Source organism: Gallinula chloropus, assembly GCF_964237585.1.
Source record: "Gallinula chloropus genome assembly, chromosome: 25".
Lineage (NCBI taxonomy): Eukaryota > Metazoa > Chordata > Aves > Gruiformes > Rallidae > Gallinula > Gallinula chloropus.
In genome coordinates this window covers 5,976,788-5,989,485 of record NC_140110.1, presented here as the reverse complement: position 1 = coordinate 5,989,485, position 12,698 = coordinate 5,976,788, and the positions used below count along the sequence as shown (strand labels likewise).

The window sequence follows — 12,698 nt, the reverse complement described above, 5'->3', positions numbered from 1 at the left end:
CCCCTTCACGTGCTGCTTGGCCGTGGCAGGCAGCTGAGGAGAGAGATTTCATGGTTATTAAACTGGATCATGTTGAACTGCTGTTTGTGGTCAGAGAAATTTGTCTGTGCCTGTGAGCACAGATGATGCCAGGAAAAGTGTTGGGAGTCCCAGGAGGGCAGCAAGAGAACTGCTGGTCTTGGGGAAGAGCAAGGTTCTGCATGCAGGGTTGGATCTCAATGGACTATTTTCCTGCCTGTCCAGATCTCCTTAGCAGACCCATATCCATCACAGAATGCTGCTGTCACTTCTTCTATCAACTGAGCCATGACAGACAATACCCATGACTAAAAAAACGTCCTGCATGGGAAATTCCTTTGACACCTGTATCACTAAGGACCCAACTGAAATCCAAGTAGTTGTAGGAGTTTTGATCTCTTTAATGAAAATGACCTGAAGAGCCATGGTTGTAAGAGCTTTCTGGATATTAATGGGCCCCATGGTGTCTTTTCTTCTGAGTCCCCAGACCTCAGATACCAAGATGAGAGTGAAGAAACCTCTCAAGAAATCCAAGTCAGGAGTAATGCCCAAAGTACCTTGAAGCACTAACAGGCCCCACTGGGAGCTATTCCTGACAAAGCCTCCCCAGGGGCTCGTTAGAGCAGACAACTGGAGGCCATGAGGACAAACCCAGGCAAAGCACAGGCAGCTCTGATGCTGAGGACACCCTGGCTTGGTCTGATGAAGCAGAAATGCCAAGCGCTGACCCCAGGCCCTGGGCAGGGACATCCTGAGATTGTCAGAGATGAGATCATAGAACGATTCCCATGAGATCTGAGGAACCAGGAGGGAGTGTACAAGAACTGGTCTTCTCCTGCTGAGCTGGGCCAGGCTCCTGGGATGGAGGGAGCTCATGGCAACCGGGCAGTGCTGCAGAGAGACAGCTCTGCTCAGGAGCAGCTCCTCTGCCAAGCACACAGGGCTGGGGACACTGCCTGTAGGCACTGAGGAGAGACCTGTGAGGCTGAGAGAGCTGATGGATGCTGAGAGCTCACTGGAGGAGAAATCTCTGCAGCCTCTCCCTGGTATGTCTGTGGGTGCAGGGCAATGCAGGTTCTGTTCCTGGAGGGATCTCCTAAAGCTGGGACATGGGGCAGTGTGTGGGGTCTGTCAGGAGGACAGGTTCTCTACAGGACCAGAAAGTGCTGCCTGGAGGGGATGCCCTTCTGCCCCATCAGAGGGACAGGGCAGGACAGCTGTCTTCTCCTGGGCATGGCTGCATTCGCACTGTGGAAAGAAGCGGTGGATGTAAAGTCTGACACATGGAAATATGGTGGAGGGTCCTTGTCCCAGAGAGAAGAACGCTCCAAGTGCCTATCCTTCCAGCCTCCTGTGGAATGTTTCTTGCCATTTCCTCTCCTGTCCTTGTTGCCTTTCTCCCACCGTTTCCTGGGACTCTGGGCACATCCAATTATGGGGCTGGCACTGAGCTGACCCTCACTTCAGAACCCACATCTGTAGGACTGAGGAATTCCAGGCAGCTCCTGCTGGGCTGCAGCTGCCTCCCACAATGGCACCACTCTCCCAGGGACTCTTGTGCCCAGGAGAGGAGCCCCATGCAGGAGACATCTCGGCACAGAGGCCGTGGCAATGCCACTCATCACCTGTGTGTGGGCAGCTGCACTGAGCCCTGGGTGTCCCTGGCTGGGAGCGGGGAGCTGAGATCCTCCTTGGGTAGGATGAGACCACAGGAGGGCTTTGGAGCTCTGCCCTGTGAGACTGGATTCCTCAGCTCTCAGTCAGGAGAAAACCAAAGCTCCAAAGCTCTGCTCTGCCCTCATTGATATTGGAGTGACAGTGCTGAAAAGCTCATTCCTATCCACAGGGGATTTAGTCTGAGATCACACCATCCTTCTATTTACTGACTGCTGCCAGGCAGGACTGAGTTCTTGAGAGCCCACAGCCAACCCTCCTCCCAGCAGTGGCACATTCAAGCCAGCACAAAGCAGACCTCCCAAAAGGGACCTGACAAAAGCCTTCCTGAATACAGGGAGTTAATGTGAATTGGAAACTGTTTCCCTCAAAGAATCGTTCCCTAACTTCTCACTACCTTTTTCCTCCTTGGACAGGTCTCCACACTTGATGGAAGCAGCAGATGTCCAACAGCAGCTCCATCAGCCAGTTCCTCCTCCTGCCCTTTGCAGACACAAGGGAGCTGCAGCTCCTGCCTCTTCCTGGGCATCTACCTGGCTGCCCTCCTGGGCAATGGGCTCATCATCATCACCATAGCCTGTGACCACCACCTCCACACCCCCATGTACTTCTTCCTCCTCAACCTCTCTGTTCTTGACCCTGGCTGCATCTCAACCACTGTTCCCAAATCCATGTCCAATTCCTTGTGGGACACCAGGGCCATTTCCTACACAGGATGTGTGGCTCAAATCTTCTTCTTTTTCTTATTGCTCTCCACAGAGTACTTTCTTCTCACTGTCATGGCCTATGACCGCTACGTTGCCATCTGCCACCCCCTGCACTACGGGACCCTCCTGGGCAGCAGAGCTTGTGTCCACATGGCAGCAGCTGCCTGGGGCAGTGGGTTTCTCTGTGCTGTGCTGCACACAGCCAATACATTTTCACTCCCCCTGTGCCATGGCAATGCTGTTGACCAGTTCTTCTGTGAAATCCCCCAGATCCTCAAGCTCTCCTGCTCAGATGCCTACCTCAGGGAAACTGGACTCATTGTGGTCACTGCCTGTTTAGCTTTTGGGTGTTTTGTGTTCATTGTGGTGTCCTATGTGCAGATCTTCAGGGCTGTGCTGAGGATCCCCTCGCAGCAGGGACGGCACAAAGCCTTTTCCACCTGCCTCCCTCACCTGGCTGTGGTCTCCGTGTTTCTCAGTACTGCCATGTTTGCCTACCTGAAGCCCCCCTCCATCTCCTCCCTGTTTTTGGACCTGTTAGTGTCATTTCTTTACTCAGTGTTTCCACCAGCAGTGAACCCCCTCATCTACAGCATGAGGAACCAGGAGCTCAAGGATGCCCTGTGGAAACTGAGGACTGGATATTTATAAGCAGCAACCAGCTGACCATCTTATTCTGTGTGTTGGTGGCCATCTCGCTCACATTAGGAGCAGTCCTTATTTACTAGGTTCTGTAGTTTTTTGTTCAGTTTGGTTTTGAATTTTTTTTGTTCATTCTATTTTGTCTAAGCCATAATAACATGTTCCCTGTTCATCCCATTCCTAATGCAGTATCTCCTGGTCTTGTGTGATCCAGACACTGTGTAATGTTGAGCTGGATGTCTGCCTTGAAATGTGCACAAAATTTTCTTTATTTTTTCCTGCCTTTTATAAAATATTTGCAAACACATTTTTATCAGCTGAATCACTCGACTACCTGTCTGAAATGACAATACTTTCCCACCAAGACAGAACAAGGATTTCCTGGAAGGGTACTATAGAATCACTTAGGATGGAATAGACCTTTAAGATCATCAAGTTCAAGCACAGCCTAACCCCACCTTATCCACCTTTAGCCCATGTCCTCAAGCACAAAGTCTACATGCCCTTTAAATAGGTCCAGGCGTGGTGACTGTACCACTTCCCTGGGCAGCCTTTTCCAATACATGCCCTTCTCTGGACACTCTCCAGTATTGCCACATCTTTCTTGTAGTGAGGCGCCCAAAACTGCACCCAGTACTTGAGGTTCAGCCTTACCAGAGCTGAGAATAATGGAACTATCACTTCCCTACTCCTGCTAGTCACACTATTCCTGAAACAGTCAAGGATATTGCTTGCCTACTTGGCCACCTGGGCACACTTCTGGCTCATGTTCAGCCAGCTCTGCACTAACACCCCCAAATCCTTTTCCTCCAGGCAGCTCTCCAGCAACTCAGGCCTGTAGGGTTGCCAGGGGTTATTGTGACCAAAGTGAAGGACCTGGCACTTGGCCTTGTCAACCCCATAAATCTGCCTTCTGCCCATCGATTCAGCCTGTCCAGGTTGCTCTGCAGAGCCTTCCTGCCTTCCAGCAGATCAACACTCCCACACAATTTGGTGTCATCTGCCAATTTACTGAGGGTTCACTTGACCATATCATCGAGATCATTAATAAAGATATTAATGAGGATTGGTCCTAGCACTTAGCCCTGGGTAACACCACCTTTTTAAATCCATCACCAGATGGATTTAACTCCCTTAACCACCTTTGAAACTGCTAAATGTCCAGCAAAGGCTCCCAAAGAAAAGGTGAAAAAAAAATTCTTTCATTTAATATTTCGCTTACACTTATAAAAATTTTGCAAGCACATTTTCATCTTCTGAATCACGTGACTACTCGTCCGAAATGGCAATGCTTTCCCATCATGACTTCCAGGAAGTGCACTGTTGACAGCAGAAGAAATACTCACCTTCCCCTGTACCTGCATTACCATTAGTCTGTCTCTTTCATCTCCCTCGTCATTCAGGTGTTTCCACCTCTCCTGATAACATGGCCATGCCTAAGGGCATCTTTTCAGCAGACTGGCTGGACGTGTGCACTTCCCTTTGATCGCAGCTTCCCACCTCTGCTTGCTCTTTGGTCATTCAGATGGTGCTCAGCTCTCTGGTGTTGTCTTTGAGCTTCAGAGAGTTGGAAAGCTTCCCATCTTTCAGAAGTCTAATAAACTGTTCTGTCAGATTGTCTATGTGTTGATAAGTAAACTTTCTATATCTCTGGTTAAAACTTTTCTGGGAGAGAATCTCCTCTGAAAGCCGACCCCCTTCACACGCTGCTTGGCCGTAGCAGGCAGCTGAGGAGAGAGGAATGTGGGCCTGGCAAAGAGTGGGATCAGGACCCTGAACTTCAGAAGAACGAACTTGAGGCTGTTTAAGGACTAGTTGGCCAAGATCTCCTGGGAGGTGGTCCTTAGAGACAGAAATGTTGAGGACAGCTGGCGACTCTTTAAGGATGCCTTTCTGAGAGCTCAAGGGCTCTCTGTCCCACTGAATAAGAAAGTCGGCAGGAGGCGAAGGAGGCCAGCATGGCTAAGCAAGGACCAAAACTGAGGGAAAAGAAAGGCAAATACAAGCTCTGGAAACAAGGGTGTGTTGCCTGGGAAGAATCCAGGGATGCTGTTGGCAATTGCAGAGCTGGGATTAGGAAAGCCAAGGCGCAGATGGAACTGAACTTGATGAGGAATGTTCAAAACAACAAGAAGGGATTTGACAGGTACATTGGCCAGAAGAGACAGGCCAAAGAGAGCGTTACCCCCTTTGGTGAATGAGAAAGGAGAAATGCTTGCAACTGATGTGGAGAAGGCTGAGGTTCTGAATGAGTTCTTTGCCTCGGTCTTCTCTGGAAGCCAGGATTCTCATCATTCTCAACTCCCAGAACCTTGCATCTCTGCACCTCTAGGTGGGAACTGAGGGGATTAAATCCCCCCTCACTGTAACAGCAGAGCAAGTCCGAGACCCAGGGTCCTGAAGGAGCTGCTGATGTGGTTGCTGAGCCGCTCTCCATCATACTTGAAAGTCGTGGCTGTCAGGAGAGGTCCCTGGGGACTGGAGAAAGGGTCACGTCACTCCCATTTATAAGAAAGGGAGCAAGGAAGAGCCAGGGATTTACAGGCTGGTGAGCCTCACCTCTGTGCCTGGGAAGATCATGGAACAGATCCTACTGGATGACATGTTGGAGCACATGAGGGAAGAGCATGTGATCCGGGACAGCCAGCACGGCTTCACCAAGGGAAGGTCGTGCCTCACCAGTCTGGTGACCTTCTCTGATGGAGTGACAGCATTGGGGGATAGAGGGAAGGAACCGATGTCATCTGCCTGGACTTGTGCAAGGCCTGTTACACAGTCCCCCACCACATCCTTATCTCTAAATTGGAGAGAAGTGGAGTTGATGGGTGGACCATCCAGTGGATAAGAAACTGGTTAACAGACCGTAGCCAAAAGGGTGGTGGTCAATGGGTCTGTGTCCAGGTGGAGGCCGGTGACAAGCGGTGTCCCCCAGGGGTCTGTCTTGGGACCGGTGCTCTTTAACATCTTTATCAATGACATGGATGATGGAATTGAGTGCACCCTCAGCAAGTTTGCGGATGACACCAAGCTGAGTGGTGTGGGTGACACAACAGAAGGAAAGGAGCCATCCAGAGGGATCCTGACAGGCTGCAAAGGTGGGCTGGTGTTGGGCTTTTCATTGGTAAGGATAAAACCATTTTCTCCTGATCCCCTTTCCCCTCTGTGGCTGCTGTTCCAAACACACAGGCTTTGTTTCTATCCATGCCAGTCCCTTCACTGTCTGTGGATAAACAGGCTCATTCCCAGGAGCAAAACGAGTCAGTGGAATTAGGAGGCAAAGCAAGGTGGCCAATACGAGATGGAACATGCCTGGTCTCAGCACTGGCATGAAAGAGACCTTTCTCCTGCCAAGCACTTACTTGCAGACCCCCTCAGCACCATATTAACCCCCCACTAGAGTGGGATCTGGGGGGTAATATGGTGCTGGGAGGGTATAAAATGTTCTGGGGGGTTAAGAAGGGGTTGGAGAGGGAGGGGAGGCACTTATTGTAGTAAGAGGGTGTGAGAGGTGTAGTGGGGGTGCCTGAGGGGAAATATGGTGGGATTTGGAGGGGAAAAGTCAGGGCTTTGGGGAAGTTATATGGGAATGGAGGTTTAGGGGAGTAATATGGTGCTAAATATTCCAGCTCTCCCAGCGTCCAGCTTTCAACCTGTTAAACGTACAGCAGCACCTCCTGATGCCTCGGAAAGCTGGAAGCCAAACTCACCAGCCTTGGTGACTGCTCAGCAGGGATTCTTTATGGCAGCTCTGGGCACACAGGGGATCGATCCTCCGAGTGTGTGTGCCATTTAAAGCCAAATTTCTCATCTTGATACAGATTAATTACACATACTCATTATCATTTCTACGAAAAGGCAGGGTTATGCAGATTTACATTCACTCCTCCCAGGTAGAGCACGCTCAGGGACACTTAGAGGGTCTTCTGGTGGTCTTCAAGGATGAAGGCTGGAAGTCTTCCTCGCTCTTAGCACATGCTTTTTCAGTTTCTCCATGGTTGCCTGAGCTCAAAAACACATTCCTGACCAACTAGTTAGGAACCCCTTTTTGCTGAAAACAACATATCCTCTGTCTCTGAATTGGTCGTTAGTCACATTATTTATCACTCCCCTATCTCCACTTTCTCTAGTTTCAAGGCTGTTGCACTGTTCTGGTTCAGTTTTGTAGCCGCTTTCACCAAACAGCTCACACAGTTACAGCCAAATTCTACTGAAATCCAAAACAAATATATTCTTAAAATACACAAAGTTATATTCATTATCTCAAGGTAGATCTACATCAATCTATTCAGCATTATTACATTTCACTGAATCACTGGGCAACCACCTTCTCTGGGCAACCACCTTCTCTGGGCAACAACCTTCTCTGGGCTACCTCCTCTTGGCAACAGCCTCCTCTGCACAACCTTCTCTGGGCAGCAACCTTCTCTGGGCAACAATCTCTGGGCAACCGCATTCTCTGGGCAACAACATCCTCTGGGCAAGGTTCTCTGGGCAAGGTTCTCTGGGCAACCTTCTCTTGGTAACCTTCTCTTGACAACAGCCTTCTCTGGGCAACCTTCTCTGGGTATCAAGCTTCTTCCAGGTACTGGAAGCTGCAATAGGTTTCCCCAGAGCCTTTTCTCTGCAGGCTGAACAAGCCCTACTCTCTCAGCCTGTCCTCATAGGAGAGGTTTTCCAGCCCTCAGATCAGCTTTGTGGACCTACTCGGGACTCACTCCCACAGCTCCATGTCCTACCTGTGTTGTGGCTCCAGATGTCAATCCATCAGATGTCAATTAAACCAAGTTAATTTCCATTTACACCCCTGGAATTCAGCTGGATGGGGGCTGAAGAAGTGGCCTTGACCTGCTTTCTCCTTCTTCTTCCCATCACTTAGTCAGGTTTGAGAGGAGACCAAAGGCAAGGGGATGTTATTTTATGGATCCTCTCTCTGAAGGCTTGAATCTGGCACTGAGAACCTGCCTTTCAGCAGGGAAATTGGGATTCCCCCAAGTCCCAAGGCTTTGCTTTGATTCTCTCGGCACACAAAACTCCTGGGTGGCTCAGGAGAACATGCTAGGACAGGGGAAGAAGAGCCATGCTTCTCTGAACCTTGGGTGAACCTTGGTGAGATGCTCAGGCCTGTTCCAGGGCAGTTCACTTTCTCCTTCTTTCTCCTTCTTTCCCATCTTTTTGATGAGCATGATGTTGTGTGGTGTGGGATATCCCTTGAGTCAGCTGGGGTCAGCTGTCTTGGCTGTGTCCCCGTCCCCACTTCTTGCTCACCCTTAGGTCTCACTGGTGGGGCAGAGTGAGAACCAGAAAGAACTGTCCCAGTGGAAACCAGTGCTGGACCAAATGGTGATGTCTTCCCAATGCTTGTCTTCTGGGAGCTGGTGACATGCCTTGTCTCTGTTACAGTGGTGTAGATTCCAGGCTCCTGCTTGGAGTGAGTACTGTCCTTTATTGGCCAACCTGGTCTGGCCTCAGATATGGCCTTGCTTTGAGGTGCATGATGGACTAGAGCTCTCTGGAGGTGCTTTCCTCTCTGACGTTTCCCATAAGCCTACGATCAAAACACCTTCTCCTTCAGCTGGATCTCTTCTTCTAGGGCACATTTCAGGGCACAGGCTGCTGGAGGTGTGGGTGGCAAGGGGACTGCTAGGGATTTTCAGCCTGACCTCCTGCCCAAAGTGAAACTACCACCTACACTGTGCCCAGGGGTGTGACACTTTTTGGAGCTGAGACCTGGAAACCTCCCTGCATGGGCATCACAGAGACCAGCTGATGTGGCCTCTGATTCCCAGCAGTACTCCTGGTCATGAGATCCCTCCTGAAGGTCCCCAGACACAACTCTCTCCCTCACAATGGCTCCATTACAGTTCTCAGTCACCTGCATGTGCCTTTGACCACTTGTGTACCTCAAAGGGCATCACCTTCACCTGAAGGACCAGCTCCTGGCCTCCATCTCTAGTCACTAGCTTGGCAGCTGAGATGAAGAGCTCCTGGACTGTCAGAGTTGAAGGAACATCTGGAAAGTGCTCTTAAACCTATGAATTAGTTCTATGTAGCCCTGAAGAGAGCCAGGAGTTGGACTCTATGATCCTTGTGGGTCTCTTCCAACTTGAGATGTTCTGAGATGATTTTGTGCATGATGAGCTGAGGCAAGAGGAATCCCCCCTCCTGTGGGGTTTGGGGGGGCACAGGAGCTCAATCCCCCTACAGCTTCAGGGTCATAGATGAAAGCCAAGATGCCTGCACTGACTCCACTGAATCCCTGCCCCACAACCATCAAATGATGCCCTGCCTGTCACTGCCACCAGTGGGACAGGCGTAGCAGTTTCCTGAGGGGAGCACTGAAACCTCCCGTAGACCCTGCTCAGTGCACAGGGAGGAACTTTCAGGGGTGACTTCAGAAGGCTTCAGATTGTTTTCCCCATGCAGGATCCTGCTGCCTTTCCAGATCTGTCAGCCCTGGAGAGCCAGAGACATCTCCAGGGAGTGGCAGGTGCAGAGAAAGGGCTGCCTTGGGCTCCTCCTCTGCTGCTGCACTGAGCTGGCACCTGGGATGGAGGGAGCTCATGGCAAACAGGCTGTGCTGCACAGAGACATCTCTGCCCAGGAGCAGCTCCTGTCAGAACACCACAGGGCAGAGAGCTCTGCCTGCAGGCAGCGAGGGCAGACAAGCAGTGCAGAGAGAAGTTACCGACAGCCAGGAGTGGGAAAAGGCACCGAGTTCACTGGAGGAGAAATCTCCACATCCTGTCCACAGTAAGTCTTTGGTCGCAGGGCACATCCTGGAGGGATCTGCCAGACCTGGTCCATCCTATAGCTGGCATGCAGGAGAAATTTGTGTCAAACTCCTCCTGCTTACAGAGGGTGATGTATGAGCCAGGGCTGCTCCCAGCTCCAGATCAAGCCCAAGACATTGGCCGAGGGTCCTTTGGAGGAAAAGCATCAAGGCAGCATTGACCTGAAAGAGAAGGAGGCTGGGTGGGTAGTGTGGAATGGCAATTTCTTTCTCCTTTGTGGAGAAGGGATGGAGACCCCAGTTCTTGTTACTACATCTCTGATCTTCTCCTTAGCTGCTTCAGGAACAGGGATTGGGCTGGGCAGTGCCCAGCTACCAGGAGGGGTCTGCATGTCAGAGATGAGATGGGGTCTGTGAGCCATTCCATGGAGGACACATGGGGACAGAGGCCCAGCTCCTGGCAGGGACAGCTCCTGGCAGCAGAGACAGACTTGGGCAGGGAATGAACTACTGCAAACTCCATGGGAGGGACAAGTTGGTCACCTTCCTGCAATCAAAGGGTGCCTTCTGCGGAGCCAAACCAGGTCTCTTCTCCCACCCAGCAGAGCCTATTGCCCAAGGGCTATGGGATCTGGCCATGAGTCACAGCCTCAGCAGGGGAACCTCAAATCTAGGAGAAGTGCCTGTGTCCTACAACAGCCACAGAACAAAGCAGACAAAAGCGACTGCCCTCCAGTGTCCCTGTCTGTGAGATGATTGCACAGCAGGGTAAGGAGAAGGCTGCACAGCATGCCCTTCTTGCTTCATTTTTTTTTTTAGAGCATTGCAGTTTTCTTTCCTGTTCCCCCAGCCCTTCGTGGTGCTTTTGGTCTCTAATATTTGAGTGTCAGTATGGATCAGCTTCTGCTCTGGAACCAACGCTGAGTGTCCTGCCCTGGAAGAGTCTACATGGGAACTAGGTCCACAAGCTGTGAGACATGATGTCATTCAGTTGGTAAGGGAGAGAAATTATCTGACAGATTTCTCATTCATCTCAGGGAGGGGGATTACTATGGGAAATGGTGAGTGGGTTTCCTCTAAGAAATCTCTGCTTAAACGAGGCAGGACTGAGTTCTCCAGAGCCCACAGCCAACCCTCCTCCCAGCAGTGGCACCCTCAAGCCAGCACAAAGCAGAGCTCAAAAAAGGGACCTGCCAGAAGTCTTTCTGAATACAGAGAGTCAATGTGAATTGGAAACTGTTTTCCTCAGAGAAGAGTTCCCTAACTTCTCACTGTGCCTTTTCCTCCTTGGACAGGTCTCTCCACTGGATGGCAGCAGATGTCCAACAGCAGCAGCTCCATCAGCCAGTTCCTCCTCCTGCCCTTTGCAGACACACAGGAGCTGCAGCTCCTGCACTTCTGCCTCTTCCTGGCCATCTACCTGGCTGCTCTCCTGGGCAATGGCCTCATCATCATCACCATAGCCTGTGGCCACCACCTCCACACCCCCATGTACTTCTTCCTCCTCAACCTCTCGACCATAGACCTGGGCTCCATGTCCACCACTGTTCCCAAAAATATGGCCAACTCCTTATGGGACACCAGGGCAATCTCTCACTCAGGATGTGTTACCCAAGTCTTTCTGTTTGTCTTTCTCATTTCAGCAGACCTTTTTCTGCTCACTGTCATGGCCTATGACCGCTACATTGCCATCTGCCACCCCCTGCACTACGGGACCCTCCTGGGCAGCAGAGCTTGTGTCCACATGGCAGCAGCTGCCTGGGGCAGTGGGTTTCTCAGTGCTGTGCTGCACACAGCCAGTACATTTTCACTTCCCTTATGCAAGGGCAATGTCATTGACCAGTTCTTCTGTGAAATCCCCCAGATCCTCAAGCTCTCCTGCTCACAGACCTACCACAAGGAGATTGGAGTTATTGCTTTTAGCTTCTCTTTGGCTTTTGGCTGTTTTGTGTTCATTGTGGTGTCCTATGTGCAGATCTTTAGGGCTGTGCTGAGGATCCCCTCGCAGCAGGGACGGCACAAAGCCTTTTCCACCTGCCTCCCTCACCTGGCTGTGGTTTCCCTGTTCCTCAGCTCTGCCATGTTTGCCTACCTGAAGCCCCCCTCCAGCTCGTCCCCATCCCTAGATCTGGGGGTTGCAGTTTTGTACTCAGTGGTTCCTCCAGCAGTGAACCCCATCATCTACAGCATGAGGAACCAGGAGCTCCAGGATGCCATGTGGAAACTGATGACAGAATTTTTTAGGCACCAATAAACTGCCCATCATTTTCTGTATATCACTGACTGTGGAACTCACAGTAGGTAGTTTGATTTGGTTCTGTTTTTTCTTCTAGCTTTTCTATGTGGCAATAATGTGGTTCACATTCCCACCATTCCTAATTCAGTATCTCCATGTCTTGTGTGACCCAGATGCTGCACAGGATACGAGCTGCACTCGCTGGTTTTAAAACAAAACACAGGACCCAGAAGTGACTTGATTCTTTCTCTGAGCACTTCTCTGGAACTTCCTGAAGGCTTAGATCTGCTTGCAACATTGTTCTCAAGGACGTGCCCAGGAAAATGCTCTGGAGAGAAAACCTAAAGTGGTTGCACTGTGGAGGCACATGGCAGTGTCCTCACACAGCCAGGCTTCCTGAAGGAGGCACGAAAGACCAGCAGAGCAGGGTCAGGTCTGTTCCCGTCTTCTCTGGGCACCCAGGAGAAGCTGCCCCAGAGTGATCACAGAGTCAGGGAATCATTAAGGCTGGAAAACACCTCCAAGATCATCAATCCAACCATCCCCCTTACACCTATATTACTATCTAAACCACCCCCCTAAGTACCTCAGCCAATCTTTGCACTCACGCTCTTGACAGAAGGTGGGAGTATGTGTGTGTGGGATGGGGAGGAAGGCAGAAGAGACAATAAATAAGAATCCAGGTCCACAA

The 12,698-nt window shown here is 50.8% G+C and overlaps 1 protein-coding gene and 1 pseudogene across 2 annotated transcripts; both read left to right on the top strand.

The window, feature by feature from the left end:
• Positions 1-2,134: 2,134 nt before the first annotated feature.
• LOC311200928 (olfactory receptor 14A16-like) lies at positions 2,135-3,050 on the top strand (annotated as a pseudogene). The gene has a single exon. The product of its transcript is annotated as an olfactory receptor 14A16-like (transcript).
• An 8,039-nt stretch (positions 3,051-11,089) lies between these two features.
• On the top strand, positions 11,090-12,025 carry LOC311200927 (olfactory receptor 14J1-like; the record flags this gene model as incomplete). The annotated part of the gene is made up of 1 exon (XM_084275231.1): positions 11,090-12,025. One exon carries the CDS (start codon positions 11,090-11,092, stop codon positions 12,023-12,025), a length of 936 nt encoding a protein of 311 aa, XP_084131357.1.
• Between the last annotated feature and the right edge of the window lie 673 nt (positions 12,026-12,698).